The sequence below is a fragment of the Canis lupus genome, chromosome 33 (assembly GCF_048164855.1).
Source record: "Canis lupus baileyi chromosome 33, mCanLup2.hap1, whole genome shotgun sequence".
Taxonomy (NCBI): Eukaryota; Metazoa; Chordata; class Mammalia; order Carnivora; family Canidae; genus Canis; species Canis lupus.
Window position 1 is genome coordinate 157,496 of NC_132870.1, and position 21,519 is coordinate 179,014.

Below are 21,519 nucleotides of genomic sequence, written 5' to 3' on the forward strand. Positions count from 1 at the left end.
TTACAGAATCTTCTAGCATTCTAATGTATTTATTCCAACATGTTATATAATTTACTCCTTTGATAAAGTCATGAATGAGAAAGGAGAGATCACTACCAACACCAAGGAAATACAAACGATTTTAAAAACATATTATGAACAGCTATACCCCAAAAAATTAGGCAATCTAGAAGAAATGGATGCATTCCTGGAAAGCCACAAACTACCAAAACTGGAACAGGAAGAAATAGAAAACCTGAACAGGCCAATAACCAGGGAGGAAATTGAAGCAGTCATCAAAAACCTCCCAAGACACTAGAGTCCAGGGCCAGATGGCTTCCAGGGGAATTCTATCAAACGTTTAAAGAAGAAATCATACCTATTCTACTAAAGCTGTTTGGAAAGATAGAAAGAGATGGAGTACTTCCAAATTCGTTCTATGAGGCCAGCATCACCCTAATTCCAAAACCAGACAAAGACCCCACCAAAAAGGAGAATTACAGACCAATATCCCTGATGAACATGGATGCAAAAGTTCTCAACAAGATACTAGCCAATAGGATCCAACAGTACATTAAGAAAATTATTCACCAAGATCAAGTAGGATTTATCCCCGGGACACAAGGCTGGTTCAACACTCGTCAAACAATCAATGTGATTCATCATATCAGCAAGAGAAAAACCAAGAACCATATGATCCTCTCATTAGATGCGGAGGAAGCATTTGACAAAATACAGCATCCATTCCTGATCAAAACTCTTCAGAGTGTAGGGATAGAGGGAACTTTCCTCGACATCTTAAAAGCCATCTACGAAAAGCCCACAGCAAATATCATTCTCAATGGGGAAGCACTGGGAGCCTTTCCCCTAAGATCAGGAACAAGACAGGGATGTCCACTCTCACCACTGCTATTCAACACAGTACTGGAAGTCCTAGCCTCAGCAATCAGACAACAAAAAGACATTAAAGGCATTCAAATTGGCAAAGAAGAAATCAAACTCTCCCTCTTCGCCGATGACATGATACTCTACATAGAAAACCCAAAAGCCTCCACCCCAAGATTGCTAGAACTCATACAGCATTTTGGTAGCGTGGCAGGATACAAAATCAATGCCCAGAAATCAATGGCATTTCTATACACTGAGACGGAAGAAAGAGAAATTAAGGAGTCAATCCCACTTACAATTGCACCCAAAAGCATGAGATACCTAGGAATAAACCTCACCAAAGAGGTAAAGGATCTATACCCTAAAAACTATAGACACTTCTGAAAGAAATTGAGGAAGACACAAAGAGATGGAAAAATATTCCATGCTCCTGGATTGGCAGAATTAATATTGTGAAAATGTCAATGTTACCCAGGGCAATATACACGTTTAATGCAATCCCTATCAAAATACCATGGACTTTCTTCAGAGAGTTAGAACAAATCATCTTAAGATTTGTGTGGAAGCAGAAAAGACCCCGAATAGCCAGGGGAATTTTAAAAAAGAAAACCATAGCTGGGGGCATCACAATGCCAGATTTCAGGTTGGACTACAAAGCTGTGGTCATCAGGACAGTGTGGTACTGGCACAAAACAGACACATAGATCAATGGAACAGAATAGAGAACCCAGAAGTGGACCCTGAACTTTATGGTCAACTAATATTCGAAAAAGGAGGAAAGACTCTCCACTGGAAGAAAGACAGTCTCTTCAATAAATGGTGCTGGGAAAATTGGACATCCACATGCAGAAGAATGAAACTAGACCACTCTCTTGCACCAGACACAAAGATAAACTCAAAATGGATTAAAGATCTAAATGTGAGACAAGATTCCATCAAAATCCTAGAGGAGGACACAGGCAACACCCTTTTTGAACTCGGCCACAGTAACTTCTTGCAAGATACATCCACGAAGGCAAAAGAAACAAAAGCAAAAATGAACTATTGGGACTTCATCAAGATAAGATGCTTTTGCACAGCAAAGGATACAGTCAACAAAACTAAAAGACAACCTACAGAATGGGAGAAGATATTTGCAAATGACTTATCAGATAAAGGGCTAGTTTCCAAAATCTATAAAGAACTTATTAAACTCAACACCCAAGGGGCAGCCCCCGTGGCGCAGCGGTTTAGCGCCGCCTGTAGCCCAGGGCATGATCCTGGAGACCCGGGATCGAGTCCCACATCGGGCTCCCTGCATGGAGCCTGCTTCTCCCTCTGCCTGTGTCTCTGCCTCTCTCTCTCTCTCTCTCTCTCTCTCTCATGAATAAAAAAAAAAAAAAAAAAAACTCAACACCCAAGAAACAAACAATCCAATCATGAAATGGGCAAAAGACATGAACAGAAATCTCACAGAGGAAGACATAGACATGGCCAACACGCACATGAGAAAATGCTCTGCATCACTTGCCATCAGGGAAATACAAATCAAAACCACAATGAGATACCACCTCACACCAGTGAGAATGGGGAAAATTAACAAGGCAGGAAACAACAAATGTTGGAGAGGATGCGGAGAAAAGGGAACCCTCTTACACTGTTGGTGGGAATGTAAACTGGTGCAGCCACTCTGGAAAACTGTGTGGAGGTTCCTCAAAGAGTTAAAAATAGATCTGTCCTACAACCCAGCAATTGCACTGTTGGGGATTTACCTCAAAGATTCAGATGCAATGAAACTCCGGGACACCTGCACCCAATGTTTCTAGCAGCAATGTCCACAATAGCCAAACTGTGGAAGGAGCCTCGGTGTCCATCGAAAGATGAATGGGTAAAGAAGATGTGGTCTATGTATACAATGGAATATTCCTCAGCCATTAGAAAGGACGAATACCCACCATTTGCTTCACCGTGGATGGAACCGGAGGGTATTATGCTGAGTGAAGTAAGTCAATCGGAGAAGGACAAACATTGTATGTTCTCATTCACTTGGGGAATATAAATAATAGTGAAAGGGAATATAAGGGAAGGGAGAAGAAATGTGTGGGAAATATCAGAAAGGGAGACAGAACATGAAGACTCCTAACTCTGGGAAACAAACTAGGGGTGATGGAAGGGGAGGAGGGCGGGGGGTGGGGGTGAATGGGTGACGAGCACTGAGGGGGACACTTGACGGGATGAGCACTGGGTGTTATTCTGTATGTTGGTAAATTGAACACCAATAAAAAATTAATTTATTAAAAATAATAATAATAATTTACTCCTTTGTTATTTTTGCTGTTTATGCTCTATCTCCATTCTACTAGACTATTAAGTCAAGCAGGGTGGATATTTTCGTGTGTTTTGCTCACAGATGTATCCCAAGCCTTTGGAATGGCATCTGGCACATACTGGGCACCCAATAAATAGCCACTGAGTGAATGGTGACAGCAAAGTGCATACTTCCAAAGCAACACTCCCTAGTCCCAAATGCCCTGCTTCTCTGCGCTCGAAACCAGGGAGAGGAAGGACATAAGGGACTTTCTGTTAAAAACTTCAAAAGCCTTCTTAAACTAGTGCTCTTCTGTGACAACACATGTCACTGGAAACTTACTATCAGGGCAGCCTAGACACAGACACTGGACAGAATGAAACATGAAAGTAATTCCATTTTGGTTGATGTTTGGTTAAGCATCTGACTTCTTTTTCTTTTTTTAAAGATTTCATTTATTTATTCATGAGAGACACAGGAAGAGAGGTAGGGACACAGGCAGAGGGAGAAGCAGGCTCCGTGCAGGGAGCCCAATGCAGGACTTGATCCTGGGACTCCAGGATCACACCCTGAACCGAAGGTAGATGCTCAACCACTGAGCCACTGAGGCGTTCCTTGGTTGACATTTGGTAGGAAGAAGTTCACATGACAAGATGCAGCTGGACCATATGACCCTTCAGGAACCAACAACTATTTCCTGACACCCATCCTGAGAAATAAATATTACTATCTTGGGTGCCTGGGTGGCTCAGTCAGATAAGTGTCTGCCTTTGGCTCAGGTCATGACCTCAGGGTCCTGGGATCGAGCCCATCATGAGGCTCTCTGCTCAATGGGGAGTCTGTGTCTCCCTCTGCCTCTACTCCTGCTATGCTGTGTCTCTTTCCCACTCTCTCTCTTAAATAAAATCTTTTATTTTATTTTTTATTTTTTTATAAATTTATTTTTTATTGGTGTTCAATTTGCCAACATATAGAATAACACCCAGTGCTCATCCCATCAAGTACCCCCCTCAGAGTCCATCACCCAGTCACCCCCACCCCCGCCTTCCTCCCTTTCCACCACCCCTAGTTCGTTTCCCAGAGTTAGGAGTCTCTCATGTTCTATCTCCCTCCCTGATATTTCCCACTCATTTTTTCTCCTTTCCCCTTTATTCCCTTTCACTATTTTTTATATTCCCCAAATGAATGAAACCATATAATGTTTGTCCTTCTCCGATTGACTTATTTCACTCAGCATAATACCCTCCAGTTCATCCACGTTGAAGCAAATGGTGGATATCTGTCGTTTCTAATGGCTGAGGAATATTCCATTGTATACATAAACCACATCTTCTTTATCCATTCATCTTTCGATGGACACCGAGGCTCCTTCCACAGTTTGGCTATTGTGGACATTGCTGCTAGAAACATTGGGTGCAGGTGTCCCAGCATTTCACTGCATCTGAATCTTTGGGGTAAATCCCCAACAGTGCAATTGCTGGGTTGTAGGGCAGATCTATTTTTAACTCTTTGAGGAACCTCCACACAGTTTTCCAGAGTGGCTGCACCAGTTCACATTCCCACCAACAGTGCAGGAGGCTTCCCCTTTCTCCACATCCTCTCCAACATTTGTGGTTTCCTGCCTTGTTAATTTTCCCCATTCTCACTGGTGTGAGGTGGTATCTATCTCATTGTGGTTTTGATTTGTATTTCCCTGATGGCAAGTGATGCAGAGCGTTTTCTCATGTGCGTGTTGGCCATGTCTATGTCTTCCTCTGTGAGATTTCTGTTCATGTCTTTTACCCATTTCATGATTGGATTGTTTCTTTGCTGTTGAGTTTAATAAGTTCTTTATAGATCTTAGAAACTAGCCCTTTATCTGATACGTCATTTGCAAATATCTTCTCCCATTCTGTAGGTTGTCTTTTAGTTTTGTTGACTGTATCCTTTGCTGTGCAAAAGCTTCTTATCTTGATGAAGTCCCAATAGTTCATTTTTGCTTTTGTTTCTCTTGGCTTCGTGGATGTATTTTTTTTTTTCCGTGGATGTATCTTGCAAGAAGTTACTGTGGCCAAGTTCAAAAAGGGTGTTGCCTGTGTTCTCCTCTAGGATTTTGATGGAATCTTGTCTCACATTTAGATCTTTCATCCATTTTGAGTTTATCTTTGTATATGGTGCAAAAGAGTGGTCTACTTTTATTCTTCTGCATGTGGATGTCCAATTTTTAAAAAATTATATATATGTATAATATATACATACATATATACATATATATTACTATCTTTGTGTAGTCTCAGGCATTTAGTAATAGAAAGTAGTTCTCTTATTTTTCATAAGAACATTGATTAGTCTATGTCTGTTAACATAAATTCTGTTTAAGTGACATACTAGAGATTGTGGGGTGGGAAGGTCTTGCGGTACCACAGGTGTAGTAGACACAAATCAAGGTAGTAACATCTCCAGTGACCCAGGCTCCATTCCCCACCTCTCTTCTTCTAGTAACTGCTCCCACCTTCCCTTCCTCATCTACCTCACCCAGTCTGGGCCAACCAGAGTTCTTCCCTGCATTGTTTCTAAGTGGTTCTATCAGGGAGGAGCCTCTTTCCTCACAGACTGTTAAATCAGAAGGATATCAAACAGAAGAATTCATTAAAAGAACACAAATCCACCAATAAGTTAGTGAGTAAATAAATGAATGAATGTTTGAAGCAATGTAAATATATTGAATTAGAAGAAAGAACATGAATTTTGAAGTCAGGAAAGTTCCAGTTCCGAATCTCAACCCTACCACTTAATATTTTTGAGTCTACGAGAAAGAAATATAATTCCTCACGTCCTACATCACTTCCTCATAAAATTATTGTAAAAAACAGACAAAAAACCTAAAAAACACCTAACACAAACCAGCTACATACATGGGCCCTTCCTCTTAACTCCATGTGTTATGGAACCCTTATATCAAATGTGTGTTCTCAAAACACAGTAAGCTAATCTCTGAGTCACAGGGTTTGATTCACAGAAAGCTTTATTATCGGAAGGGCAGCTGAACAGAAAGGCAAGGAATCAGTCCCAAGTCTGCCATATGCTGTTGGGCCTAGGAATAGTTTATGTATGATTAGCAAAGTATGTGGTAGTTAGGGCAGGAACTGAAATGGCCCCTTCTGTGTGCTTTCAGTTGATCTTCATTTTCCATATTAACATCATCATGCATAGCTTCCCTTGCAGGTTACCTTTTCAGAATATTTTCACTTTATATATCCTGAGTATTTTGGGGTTTGAGTCTTATTTGCCACAGGTTCTAGCACAGATCACTACCCTTCTTTGTCTGTTTCCTCTTCACGTGGGTTTACGCTTTCAAAGGAACATCAGGGAATCTGATCCACCTCCCCCAGGGCAGACCTCTCAGGGCTGCTTAGACCCATTTGCATGAGTATCTTTTAAGTCTCCCAGAAAAATTATAAAACAAATTTGGGGTCTGGCAGTTAGATGCCATGCATTCAGAATTAAATTTTTCTCAAAGAGGAGGAGGCAGAGTCAAAACCCCAGTCAACTTTTCCACAAGGTGTTCCTGATGGGCAGGAAACTCATCTGAAGGGAAGAGTAATCTACAGTGCAGGGCACTACCTGAGATAACAGTTGATTATCTGAGAGACAAATTCACTTATTGGCTTCTTTTGCAACACTTCTCTCTCATTTCTTTTTATATTATCATTGGAACAAAGTGGGGGGTCTTTGTTACATGAAAAAAAATGTGTTCCTTTTGAAGCTTCATTATAATGCAAACAGAAAAAAAATTACACCATTTTGCTTTTGTTATTTATTTTCATGAATATTTAAATTGAAAGTTAATTAGAGATCCAATACAGAAAAGAAGATTAAGAGAAGAAATACAAATCTCCATCAACTAAAAGTTTGATTAGGGGCATCTGGGTTGCTCAGACGGTTAGGTGTCTGCCTTTGACGGTTAGGTGTCTGCCTTTGGCTCAAGTCATGATCATCTCAGGATTCTGGAATCAAGCAAGGAGCTTCCTCAACTCCCTGCTCAGCAAGGAGCTTGCTTCTCCCTCTCTCTCTGCCCCTCTCTCCTCTTCATGCTCTCTCTCACTCTGTGTGTGTCTCTCTCAAATAAATAAATAAAATCTTTTTTATAAAAATAAAAAAATAGGGCAGCCCAGGTGGCTCAGCGGTTTAGCGCCACCTTCAGCCCAGGGTGTGATCCTAGAGACCTGGGATTGAGTCCCACATCAAGCTCCCTGCATGGAGCCTGCTTCTCCCTCTGCCTGTGCCTCTGCCTTTCTCTATCTCTGTGTGTGTCTCTCATGAATAAATAAATAAAATATTTATAAATAAATAAATAAATAAATAAAGTTTGATTAAATTACAATAAATCCATAAAATGGAACAGTGAGAAGTAAAGAGATTACATGGATCTAATTTGATTGATGAGGCAATGTGCTTCTAATGCAGAGGGCAAGGTAGTATATGATGTGGGACTATGAGCAAATGAACAAATGGGCAAGAAAGATTTCTTGAAATATTTTTGGTGCAAAAAGGTGCTTTTATTATAGCACAGGGACAAGAACCTGTGGGCAGAAAGGGCTGCACTTCTGCTCTGTGGAGCTGGTGGTTGTATGCTTAGTGCTCAAGGGGGAGGGGATGCACAAGGAGTATTAGATCATAGTTGTCTTGTTCAAGTTTCTACTCATAAAACCAATTTTTGCAAGATTTCTCTGGTGTTTATCATTCGGCTCGATATATTTTTTTAAGGTTTTATTTATTTATTCATGAGAGACACAGAGAGAGAGGCAGAGACATAGGCAGAGGGAGAAGCAGGCTCTTCCCTGCAGGAAGCCTGATGTGGGACTCAATCCCATGACCTCAGGATCACGACCTGAGCCAGAGGTGGATGCTCAGCCACTGAGCCACCCAGGTGCCCCTCATTCAGCTTGCTATTAACTATGGGTGAGATGTACAGGCAGTCATGTGACCTTTGAAGAATGTAGCAACTAGCACGAATTTGATCCTTACCAGAATTATGAAGGTACTAGGTCAGCCTTCTGGGCTAAAGTTGAACATTTTTCTGTTTCTGTGCCTGATCAGCATATATAATACTCACTCACTGATGTCAAATTATGGATGTTGCTCTGCTTCATAGCTTCCAGTACTTCCTCTCCCTTAACACTCAAAACTCTGTATTGTTACTCCTTAATATTTTATGTTGCTGCCAGGCCATAAGGTCCATGAGAGCAGGACCCCATCCGTTAGCCCCAGCATGGAGACCACATGATCTGGCACATGATACGGGGTCAACAGAGAGCCAAGAATGTCTTGATCTAAGGGACTGAGCTTGTTCTCCATGATCCCTGCTTCCTCTCCAAACTGCTGATGAATCATCTGCTAACCATCTGTCCCAGAATTTTGCCTAGGATCACCATCAGGCCTGTGGAATTTGCCACTTCCTACTTTGTGACTCTTTGCATTCTTACTCACGTTGGTCCTCAATTTGCACAATCTCCCCAATAGATGGTTAGTCCTTTGAAGCCAGGGACAGTGCTCTGTTGTGTTCTTTCTGCAATGCCCAGGGAAACATTCTGCTCAAAGCAGAGACCTTTGAGTGACTGAATGGTTGGACAAGTATAAACTCCTGAGGGAACAAAATAAGAATTGGAGTCACTGGGGCACCTGGGTGGCTCAGTGGTTGGGCATCTGCTTTCGACTCAGGGCGTGATCAAGTCCCACATCAGGCTCCCCACAGGAAGCCTGCTTCTCCCTCTGCCTGTGTCTCTGCCTCTCTCTGTGTGTCTCTCATGAATAAAGAAGTAAGAATTGGAGTCATTATAATTTAATAATAACTATAACTACTGTCTTTAATGGGCCAGGCACTGTGGTTGGAGCTGTAGGTCAACCGCCTCTTTTGTTCAGCACAACAAATCTTCTGAGGGAAATACCCATTTAACAGATGAGGTGCCTGTGGCTGAGGAAGAAAAGGCACCAAGATTGGAGCCAGTCTTTCCAATGCCAGTCTTTCCTCACCTGCGGCCATTCCCTTCCATCCCCCCTTAGATAGACAGTGTTCTTCTCTCAGGAAAGAGACCAGACTCAGATGTATCATGTCCATCATATGGGCAATTGTGATGAATCAGGAAGGGGCTGTGGAAGGACAACTCAGTAAGTTAATCTCCCAACTTATTCATGTTTGGGGGAACAGTGACCATGGCGTCTACCAGATAACCTAGCTTTCTGACATGGCTACCCTCGGTACCTTGACAAAAGCAAAGAGAAGACAAAACCATAGTCTCTGATCCCAGGCCTGCGAATAGCGTCTTCAAAACACCTGAGTCAGGAAGCCTTTGGCTAATGCCCTCCCGATCCTGTTTGGCCTTTTTTTTTAAGAAAGTAAACTACACAGAGGGAAGCACTGTTGAGTATTTCCTAGACAGATTCTTCTTCTTGCAAAGGGAGATCCACAGAGCAAGTCAAGAGAAGGCACTAATGAGAAAGAAGTTTTGAGGGGATTAAAAGGATAGTGAGGGTGTGGTTGCCCACAATCTGACTCCAAGGGCAGATGAATGATGTTTGGCTGGCATTACAAGAAGCTTCTAGCTGATAAATACTGTCTGGTATTTCCTTGCTTATTTCTTACCCTCACACCGCAAACCCTGATCCCTGTGGTCCACAGTGCAAATGTAAATTACCTGAATCAGGCTGCAGGTGACTCACCAACTCCCCTTTAAAGCAACGTTGAGTTCTTGGGTTCCAAGCAGTGACTGCTCAGGGTAGAAGCCATGACTTACAGACTGTGCTTCTCCTACTGGCTATTGGTCTGCTGGGTGCTGGTAACTGTGGCAGAAGGTAAGGGTTTTGTTTTTATTCTACTGTGGGTCCCTAAATAATAAGTTGTATAGAAAGACAAGATTTGGCACCATAACTATACATAGCCATGAATTGGGAAAAAATTTGTCAGCTGCCATCAGCGTGTGTGGTTAAAAGAGAAAGAAGCTAAAATTTATCATCTGAAGATACTGGTTCTAGTCTCAGCCCTACCTATGTGATGTTAGACATACCTAACCTCTCTGACATCAGTCCACTTGTATGGGAAGTAACAGATAGTAATTATTATTGTGGGGGTTATGAGGACCAAACGAGCTATCATGCAAGAAAAGCTCCTCAAGCTTAAAACACTATACTAGTTACTATTGTTGTAAAGCTAACAATTTCCACCCTGACTTACAGCAACGTCCAGCTCTTGTTATCCCCAGCAGCACAGTGATTTGTATGTAGTAGATGTGTAGTCTCTGTTAACTGCTTTAATTCACAACTGGACAGCTGCATACTGGTACTACCAAAGTGAGCATAGATTTCTTTCTCTAAGATTATATTAGATTATATTTCTTCACTGCTCCTATTCTCTTTCCTTTCCCTCATTACAAAATTTCCCAGGTGGCCTGAGCTTTAAAATTGGCTTGCAAATCCCCGGGGAAGATGGGAGGACGAGGAATGAGGGAAAAAGATGCTACAGGACTTGGGTCTAATGTTTCACAGTTCACCTTAGTTCCAGAACTAGCTCCTGCTCAGGGAAGCAAGACCCAGGATCAGACTGGGCCCGCCGGGGGCTCTGCAGGGCTCAGTCAGACCCTAATCATCCCCCAACACTATGTTTGTTCCCTTCTCCCTACGGCTCACATAGACCAGACATGGGAAGAGACACCAGAGCTGCAGGTGAGACCACCAGAGATCACCTGGCCCAACCTCTGTATAAACTCTGGTGATCAGAAGGCAAGGAGATGTTACAAATAATATCACCCCACTCCCAAGATCAGACACCCCAAGCACCACCTGCTGAATGTGACATCTAAAAGAGGCATTGTAAAATAGAAGTAGCCACCTGGTATCTTTCTAGAAAGTAAACCACTCTTCAGGAAACTTTATAAATACGTAGCTGAACAAGCTATATATAATGAAATTGTAGGTTTATTCACATCTAAAAAGCACCAATTCTGGATTTGGCCCATGCTTCCGAAGTCCTTCAACTGTAGCTTCGCTCTATCCAAGCAGCCCTGATTCCTGTTAGTAGCTCACTTACATATGCTGTGGCTCTGCCCTGTCTGGCTGTGTGGGAATGTCCAAATTCACCCTGTCCTCTCTCTCCTCTGTGGCAGCAGCTGTGGCTGCTCCCTCTTCCTGCCTGCACCTGTGCATTGTACTTCTACTTTATGTGATGATGCTTAAATGTCACTATAGTATTGCCCTCACAAAGGCTTTCTTCAGACACACAAATGAAAAATTGTAATCTCCTTCTCTCTGACATCTCTTAATTCTTAGAGCGATTTGTACATCATCCATGGCACATACTGCACTCTGCTTTGTATTACAGATCCAAGTCTTTGTAACACTTCTCGAGGGCTGGTCCTGTGTCTTTACTATCTTTGCATTTGCCAAAGCACTTAACACAGTAGCCTGCACACTGGTGACATGACTGGATTTATAGCACGGAATTGAAATAGGCCTTTGTGACACTTTCTGAGCTCCAAATTCATTCTCTGTAGAATTAAAGATTTAATCAAAATAGCCAGTCGTTCTGTGAGTCTACAAAATGAACTGCATTGCAGCAATTGTGAGTAAATTCATCACAGGACTTATATTCCTATCTGGTTCAACTCTGAAAACACATGAAAATTTTTATATGGTTCCATGTGCCATATAAAGGAAGACCTACATACTTGAACATCATATATAAAGCTTACTTCTCTTAAAAATCAGGACCATTCATTACGAACCAGCTATTGCCTGCCCAAATAACCACAGACTACAGGTAATTGTGTGGGTTTTTTTTTTTTAAGAAAGGGAACCTCTCATCCTTACTTTTTTTTTAAAGTACTAGTTGTTGGTATGCTATGAATTTCATGTCTAGACTATAATAAACCCACTTAAAATTGATATCCAAACTTCAAGCAATATTTTGGCTTGATTTCTTATACCATAATTTTAAATGTAAGTTATTGAAAGTTTTCTGGGACTGGAATTAAATACTCACTGTACTTCACAAGAATCTACAGAGAGGAACCTTTAACATCTGCTTAGCCATTCATTCAAATTTCTGACTATGTACTGGGCACCACTCTAAGCCAGAGACAACTGTAGGTGCTAGGGACAGAGATGTGGCCAACAGAATCAACAATCCCTACTTTTGTGAAGGTCCTGTTCTTTTTTCTTTTTTTTTTAAGATTTTATTTATTTATTCATGACAGAGAGAGAGAGAGAGAGAGAGAGAGAGAGACAGGCAGAGGAAGAAGCAGGCTCCGTGCAGGGAGCCTGATGTGGGACTCGATCCCGGGTCTCCAGGATCACAACCTGGGCTGAAGACGGCGCTAAACCGCTGGGCCACAGGGGCTGCCCTGAAGGTCCTGTTCTAATAACAACTATATACTTTAGTTCTATCAGTAGCACACAGATTTTATATATAAAGTGTAATCAGATGGGCCCAAGAAACTGGGGCTTGTGTTGATAGAATCTTTCTATAACACTCAAGATGAACAATAACAGTAGCAAATATACACTAAATGTGCATGTGTCAGACATGTTCTTAGCACTTTACATATATAATTTCAGACAATGCAACAAGTCAATGAGACAAGTAGTATTATTTTCTCCATTTCACAAATAAGGAAAAAGACTCAGAAAAGCTAAGGAACCTGTCAATGGTCACAGTTATTAAATGGCAGAGCTCAGGGACCCTGGTTCTAGAGTCTGTGCTTTTAAAAACTATGCTCTTCTGCCTCTCAAAAAATTTTCAATCTGCACTTAAAGATTTGACCTACTTTGGCCTGCTTAAGGTCTCAGAAGGGCTCTCGTCTTTGACATTCAGTGCCTTTGGTGGCATGTCAGTGTGTTACATATTGAGAAGAATTTATTTATAATGATCACATTATCCCTGAGAGGTAGCAAGATGGTAACTTTTGCAATTACAGAAACATGTTTCTCTCAATCAAGCCAATCCCACTGCAGGCACTGTACTAGAGATGAGGAGACAGCAGTCTACAGGATGGTCATGTGGATATTTCAGTGGAGGAAGAATATAACCACTGAATAGTAATCACATGACTGATGAGTATTCTGAAAGTGAACTCCCAGGCTGGTATGAAAGCATACTGCCAAAGGCTTTAAGCCAGCTTCAGGGTAGGAAAGGCCTCCTTGAGGAAAAGAGGCGCAAAATCTGTGCAGGAGTAAGCCAGGTAGAGAGGACAGGAAATGGTGCTTAGGCCTCTGGAACCAACTTATTATTATTATTATTATTATTATTATTATTATTATTATTATTTGGAACCAACTTATTAAAAGCTCAGGCCCATTGATGACTTTTGCCAAAATAGTTCCTGTGGAGTAGAGAAAACACAACCAGATTCCAGACTAAATATGGAGGGAGGGATGAGCATTGAGTTGGAACTGTGTAGACTTCTCTCTGAAGTGAGAGGAATAGGAATCAAAGAAGTTCATGACAGACTACTGAAGTTTTCTTTCTGAAATATGAAGCTAAGTAGTCTACTTAAAAAGATAGAGAGACTTTTGAAGGGAATTCTTCAAATGAATGAAGAAGAATGAGAATTTTGAAGAGGCTTTGAGGAGAATGTCAAAGGTTTAGAAGACAGTGGGAATGGAGCAGAACAAGGAGAAACAAAAGAATGGATGAGCAGTGTCAACTCAGCCAAAGTTGGAGACCATGAATGGCATTAACCTCCTCACTCAAGTGTGTGGCCTTGCCCTATGATAGTTTCCCAAATCAATCCCTAGGGTTCTCACATTTTAGAACACTTGTGCTAACCAACCAGTGACCTGAAATAGTCATCATGTGTCTAGTTCACCAAAAGAATGTAGTTTTATGTGGTCCTGCCCACATTCTTGGGTTGATTACTGGAACAAGCTTGTATCTTGATCTGGACACCTTGGAAATTCCCAGAAGAGAGTACTGAATACTGCTGGACATCCCAGAATTAGGGAAAAGCTTCCTAGCAGGCTCTAACACCCCATAGTCAGTGGGAGGAGTTGGTGAGTAACCTCAGGTTTAAGAAGTGGTTAGTTAGTTGGTTTGTTTCAGCACAGCTGGGACACAGAGTATTGAGTGGCAGAGCTCAGGCCTAGCTAAGTCTGATCTGATAAAAAGTCAAGATGGAGCTTAAGAATAAAGCTAGCTTCTCCACTAGGGCTGGATTCTCATCTTACATAAAGTTTTCATGTTACAAAGGCTCAGAACTGATCTAACTGTGTAGGAGGAAAGAATGAGTGATGTGGGATTTAATCATCTTCTGTGGTTTGAAATATCTTAATCTAGTTTTAATCATAGGATGTGAATACTCAGTAGCCTGGGTAGGTATTAAAGAAAGAGTCAGTATTTCATTCAAGGAACAGACACTCACTCAAGCTAGCTTAAGAAAAGAGTAGAGTAGGGGTGCCTGGTGGCTCAGTCAGTTAAGTGACTGCTCAAGTCATGATCCTAGGGTCTGGGGATCAAGCCCTCCTGCATTGGGCTGCCTGCTCAATGGGGAGCCCACTTCTCCCTCTCCTGCTCCCCCACTTGTCCTCATGCTCTCTCTGTCAAATAAATAAATAAAATCTTAAAAAAAAAAAAGAGTAGAGCTGGAAGTGGAGTGATTACTATATCTCCAAGAACCTTAATCACAGCCAGGCTTCAGAAGGATCAGCCTTGCAAAGTCTGCAAAGTCAAGGAGCAAGGCTCATCACCACTCTGTTACCACATGGTCTCTTGTCTCTTTCTCAGGTCTTCCCATTTTATAGCTTCTCCGGAAAGACCGGCCTCTCTACTTACTCAGCATTCAGATGGCCAAAACCTAACACTCTTGTCCCTGCCCTACACTTTCCACTAATATCTTCCACTAACTGGGACTCTTTGTTGAAATTCTCAAATGAGAATCTGTCTGGTCCCTGGTCAGCCAATGAATGGGCTGAGTGTCTATCAGCAGGCCAATCTGCCACAGGCAAGGATACTTAGGATGGACCTTTTCAGGGCAAGTAAAACAGAATCTCTAGAAGGGGCTATGCACACAGGCAGGCAAGAAGCATAGCATATACAACCAACAAATCTGAATTCAGTTATTCGAAAGGTCAGAGGAATCTCGCTCTTTGTAAGTGCTTCAGTGATCTCAACTTCCTGTGGGGTTTTTTTTTTCCACACTTCATCTTAGCCAAAAGGCCTAGAAGCAATGAGTTTGTTTTTTCATTGTTGACACTCAGTGGCCCATTCCAGGCTATATTGGTAAGTCTCCAAGAAAGTGAAGGAATAGTTTATGAAGGGAAGCTTACTATTGCATTGTCAATTCAATGGGATGATACAGGTCTATAGAGAAGACCTTGACACTTGAGCTTGACCCAAATTTCTTCTCAGAAATGACTTTCATCCTGGTTCTCAGTGCTCGTTGCCCTGCTGCATGTATATGTCCCTGACTTCCTCTTGAGGGAGTGATTTCACTGCTAGGGGAAGGGAGGCAGACCTCTTGGATTAGCAGCCTTCAGGGGGTGGTTAATTTTATTTTCTTAACATTAGTTCTTTTTCTCCACTGAATTTTTTTATTGTTATAATTTATGAACAATAAAATATACAAATCTTAAAGGTACAGACTGATCTCATTTTACATATACACATATATATGTGTTATATATGGAAACGTGTATATGTGTGTGTAAATATAGATATGTGTGTGTGTATGTGTACCTCCATATCCATGTAACAATCACCTGGATCAAGATATAAAGAATTCTACTTTTTCCACAAAATAACACCTACCCTAACCATAAATTAATTACTTTTAAATGTTTTCTTACCCATAGATTAGTGTTTCCCAGTGCTTGAACTTTATATGAGTGCAATCTTACAGTATGTGCTCTTCTGTGTCTAACTCCTGTTGCTCAACATAAGATCCATGGGATGCCTCCGTGTTGTTGTGAGAGTAATTCTTCTTTTCGTTGCTTGCTTTTCATTGTGTATACACAGTTTGGTTAACCATTCTTCTATTGATGGATACTTGCACTGTTCCCAAGTTCAAGCTAATATGAATAGGGCTGCTTTGAACATTCCTGAAGTAGTCCTTTGTAGGTACATGCACTTGGATAAATTCCCCAGAGTGGGACTGCTGGGTCAGGAGGTGTGTTCATGCTTCATTTTCTTGGACCTTGGCTGTTTTCTCAAACAAGCTTTGAGACATCTCCATTTCTCTCTCTCAATCTTTCTGCCCCACTACCCCCTAAACTGTCTCCCTTCTGCTTCTGTCATGAGGCCTATTTCCTGACTTACATGTTTCTCCTCACAGGACAGAGAGAGGGAGCCACCCCTCCTGGAGGCTCACAAGATAATGGAGGTGCTACAGACTGCCAAGTCTTCACACTCACCCCTCCACCCCCCAGGAGGAACCCGGTGACAAGGATCCAGCTCATCACAAGGCCACTCAAGTATCCCTTTCATTCCTTTCCACAACAAGGGCCTAGAGTCCACATTAGGTTTCCAAACAGACCTTTCCTTCCTCAGAAGTACAACCACTTATTTCAGTTTCGTCCAGGTTTTTGGCCACATGATTGCTTTACTCCTCATTATAAATATTTTCCCAAACGAAGGCTCTGGAGAGGAAGCTCATCTGAGGAAAGCAGAGAGAAAAGAGAAGTCCCAAATATGCTGAAGCCAAAGAAGCCAATGCCTCAGAGAAGATTGCTGCTTTCTTCTTCCAAACTAAAATGCTTGAACTTGAAGATGAAGTATCTTAAACTAGACTAGAAATTGTTCTTCTTGTCAGCAGAGTTTATAGGTTATTCACGTTTGCAAAATGGCAGCAATAATCGCATTACTCTTATCCCCAACTTTTTAAAATCACAGGATATTTGTGCAAATAAAATCCTAAAATAGGTGGTTCCAAGAATTCCTATATATCCTGAGAGACCAGCAGAATCAGTCCTCCCTTCTAAATTAAAGTGAAAAGCATTTAAATACATTGATATAGACCAATGAAGACATTAATGACACCCTTTTACTCACTGGAAAACTTACAGAGCAGGACACATTTACAAAGTGAACTTTAAAGGAAATTACAGAAAACTGAAAGTTTTATTTTATTCTCTGGCAATGGTGTAGATAGTGGTTATTTATTCATTTGGGCCTTTTTAATTGACATAACATTATATTAGATGTTCAATGTGATGATTCCATATTTGTATATATTGCAAAATAATCACAGTAAGTCTGGTTAACAACTATTACCGTACATAGTTACAATTTATTTTCTTATGAGAACTTTCAAGATCCATTCAGTTTTCTAACAAGAAAAGAATTATAAACATTAAAGCAAAACAAAGTTATGGGGAGACTGACTAATACCTCGAAGGTATCATAAACCAAACTACCTAATTTTAAAAAATTAATTTTTAATTGTAAAATCTAAAGTTACATTAGTATTGACTTTCTAAGCAACCAGCGCAAATTAGTTTGTGTTTCTCACTGTTCGTCACATTATCATTGTACGGATACTAGTTGAGATTATATAGTTCCCTTAAAACTTTCAATATGGTTCTAGGCGCACAAGCCTGATTTAAAGTTTACATGGATGTTCTGGTAACTCCAGAGCTCCACAGACATGAATTCATTCAACTACAGGAACCTGAGGATGCAACAGAAGCAAGCAATCCCACTGACTGTGTTCACCGGGTATCACTGTAGCCATTCCCTAAACAACTGCCTCCTGTCGGTGCCGCTCACCTTGCCTATAACATAAGAACTTGGCTTTTGCATATGATGTCAGTGGTTTACACCAGTTCCTCCCAAGACTTACATGCAAAAGTTGCTGCTGCTGCTTCAACAAAGGAAAAAAGGAACACGGAGACATGAGGATGCTGGGAGTGTTGTCTGGGAAATGGAGAGACTCAGAAAACCACCATGCTGTTCTGCTTTATGAAAAGATAAAAAGGAAAAAAATAGTTTCCTTCACTCACTTCAGAGCAACTTTTCTTATATGGACAGATATTTGCTTCGAAAGTACAGGCTTAAGTAAAATCTGGATTTGAAATTTTCGCTAAGAAACTGTAGTTTGCTTTCTCTCTGATTAATGGGGCATAACCAGAAAAGGGCCAATCTAGGGACACCTGGGTGGCTCCACTGGTTAAACAGCTGCCTTTGGCACAGGTCATGATCCCAGAGTCCTGGGAAAGAGCCATGGGTGAGATGGGGGTGGGAGGGGGGCCCTGCTCCGTTGGGAGCCTGCTTTTCCCTCTCCCTCTGCCCCTCCCCCTGCTCATGTATGTTCTCTTTCTCTCTCAAATAAAATCTTTACAAAAAAATACGGTGATGCTGGGGCATGAACTCCGCACTCCACACCGAGTGCGCTTGAGAGTTTCTCTCCCTGTCCCTCTGCCCCTCCTCTCATTCCCTCTCTCCCTTCCTCACCCCACCCCCAACACCCCCCCACACACAAATAAATAAATAAACCTTAAAAAAATACAGTGACGCCTAGCAAGGTCATTGACTCAAGGGGAAGATAGTTTTCATCACTAATACCTCAAAGTGAATTTACTTATTAAATATGTTCCTCTTAGCATATAGGTGAGATCTGCTGCTTTTCAAGCAATGGAAGGGTGTGATAACTCTTGCATGCATCTTTTTTTTTTAAACTCACCAAAATGACTTTTATTTGTATGTGCTACATAAACAGTGAATGGTAATTCATGGCACTTGTTACCTGGTCCAGACATGAAAAGGTTTATGGAACCAGTAAATGACATTTTAAAAAGGATCTTCTGTCATCAATCCAAAGTAGACCTGTTTAGCACAATTCAATACTATTCCTTCAGTATTTTATAAATGGAATTTTCTTCTACTTATATCCATTTCCCGGGGCTTATGGACCCATTCATATTCTCCATATTTAGAATCAAAGGTTCCTTTATGAAGAGATCTTAATTTTAAGGTAAAACGTGGTCCAAGTTCCTGAATTCTCACTTCTTTTCACTCTTGAATATGTACCTATGAAATCTGAAGAATATATAGTCCCGTTGATTATGGAATGTGGCAACTTGCCTCCCAATAAATTGAGGATTATGGGGAAAGAGAGATGCAAACATACATCCAACAGAATGACCCAGCCTCGTAGTAAAGTTATTCAAAATTACTTCAGGTATGTGTTCTGTAGGGTCCTTGCCTCTTCTCTTAATTTCTTTACGCAAACGAACAAGTGACTCAGAATTAATCCATTTGGTATTTTACGATCTTCATTAATAACTATCGGATCTGTGAAATCTCTTGAAATGCACCGTGGAATAATTTTTTTCAAAGCCAGTCCTCTTCTGTCATAAACATGTGAGTTTGGTATAACTGCGGAGAGCTGGTCCAGAGCCGGACTGTTCTCCCATGAGGTCTATCTGATGTTGTGATGAGAATCTTGGGAGAAGTTTGTCTGTTGAAGTAAGATGCAAATTCATCTGCAGCTGCATCATAAGCAACCTCTTCATCATTAGGATCTACTATAGTTTCATCATCTACTCGCTGGTTGTCCATGGTCTTTGGTATAGGCTTTGGTGGAGCTTCATCACCAAGAGCTTCTCTCTCTTTTTTAAGTTTTTTCTTAATCGCCAACTTTTCCTTCCGCTGCTGCTGTTTCCACCGCGTGAACATTAAGTGTCGCCGTCGTTTGTTCTTAATTTCCGAAATGCTGAAGCCTGGGGGAAGGGCAGCCGCTTTCGGAGGTTGGACCCCACTTTGCGTCGCTCCATCCTCAGCGGCTGCAGCCTCCTGGGGCTCCTCGGCGGACGCTTTGCGCTTCAGGCTCTTCCCCCGCCTTGGCCGTGCTGTTTGCTGGTCTTGGCGTCTGTCTTGCTTGCATCTTTTACCTTGTGACCTGAACAGCGTACGCAAGTCCAAAGTTCCAAGTATGCTAAAGAGGCATAACCAGAACCTAATCATCAGACAAACCCAGACTGAGGAACATTAACAAAACACTTGCTATGTGATCTTTAAAAACACAGATGTTGTGGTAGACAAAATTGAAAGGAGGTTAAAGGGACGTGAGGGGCACCTGGCTGGCTCAGTTGGAAGAGCATGTGACTCTTGATCTCAGGGTGGTGAACTCAAGCCCCACATTAGGTATAAAGTTTACTAAAATAAATTAAAAAGAATAACAATAATAGAATAAGGGACATTAAAGAGACATGACAATTAAATGTAACATATTGTCCTGGAAGTGGGAAGGAGAGAGAGAGATTGTCAGGAAAGATATGATTGGGACAACTGGTAAAATTTAATGTGGACCATGTGTGTCAGTGTTTGAATTTTCTGAATAAGAGAACATTCTTACATAAAAATATGAAGTATTTGAAGGTAAAGGAGTATAGTTTCTGCAACTAAATCTCAAATTATTCAGGAGGCAGCTGAACCAGGAGAGGAAGGACACACAGGCTACATGGGGTCTGCTACTAAATGATTGGCTTGTGGCGCATTAAAACACTGGGGTTTGCTAAGCTCTTATTTAAAAATGAAAAATTCGGAAGAGCTGACTTATTTTATAAATGTTACCTTATGGTATTTGGAAACTTATTTGACGAGGTGTGTTAGTTTTCTAGCACTGCTATGATGAAATGCCACAGGCTGAAAGGTTTAAACAATGCAAATTTACTTTCTCACAGTGCTGGAGGCTGGAAGTCCAAAAGTCAAGGTGTCAAGAAGATAAGTTTCCTCTGAGGCCTCTCCCCCTGGCTTGTAAATAGCAGCCCTCTCACCGCCTCTCCACATGGTCTTTCTTCTGTGTGTGTGTGCCTGGTGTCTTTCCTGGGTGTGCACATTTCCTCTTCCTTTTTTTTACAATTTATTTTTTTATTTTTATTTATTTTTATTTTTTATTTTTTTTTTAAATTTTTATTTATTTATGATAGGCACACAGTGAGAGAGAGAGAGGCAGAGACACAGGCAGAGGGAGAGGGAGAAGCAGGCTCCATGCACCGGGAGCCCGACGTGGGATTTGATCCTGGGTCTCCAGGATCGCGCCCTGGGCCAAAGGCAGGCGCCAAACCGCTGCGCCACCCAGGGATCCCTACAATTTATTTTTTTAAAGATTTATTTATTTATTCGTGGAGACACACACACACAGAGAGAGAGAGAGAGAGAGAGAGAGAGGCAGAGACACAGGCAGAGGGAGAAGCAGGCTCCATGCAGGGAGCCCGACGTGGGACTCGATCCCGGGACTCCAGGATCACGCCCTGGGCCAAAGGCAGGCGCCAAACCGCTGAGCCACCCGGGCTGCCCACATTTCCTCTTCTTAATAAGATTACCAGTCAGATTGGATGAAGGCCCTCTCTAAAGTCCTCATTTTAACTTAAATCACCTCTCTAAAGTCTCTATATCCAAA

The 21,519-nt window shown here is 41.6% G+C and overlaps 1 protein-coding gene and 1 pseudogene across 1 annotated transcript; one reads left to right on the forward strand and one right to left on the reverse strand.

The window, feature by feature from the left end:
• Nucleotides 1–9,831: 9,831 nt before the first annotated feature.
• ODAPH (odontogenesis associated phosphoprotein) lies at nucleotides 9,832–19,322 on the forward strand. The gene is made up of 2 exons (XM_072809983.1): nucleotides 9,832–9,985; nucleotides 16,453–19,322. Exons 1-2 carry the CDS (start codon nucleotides 9,919–9,921, stop codon nucleotides 16,908–16,910), a joined length of 525 nt encoding a protein of 174 aa, XP_072666084.1. The 5' UTR covers nucleotides 9,832–9,918; the 3' UTR covers nucleotides 16,911–19,322.
• LOC140623541 (ribosome production factor 1 pseudogene) lies at nucleotides 18,781–20,906 on the reverse strand (annotated as a pseudogene).
• Nucleotides 20,907–21,519: the final 613 nt, after the last annotated feature.

What these genes read in the sequence shown, in the direction of transcription:
- ODAPH (XM_072809983.1), top strand. Translation starts at nt 9,919, where the DNA reads ATGACTTACAGACTGTGCTTCTCCTACTGGCTATTGGTCTGCTGGGTG. An exon ending in GCTGGTAACTGTGGCAGAAG is followed by an intron (nt 9,986 to 16,452) that starts GTAAGGGTTTTG and finishes TTCTCCTCACAG; the next exon opens with GACAGAGAGAGGGAGCCACC.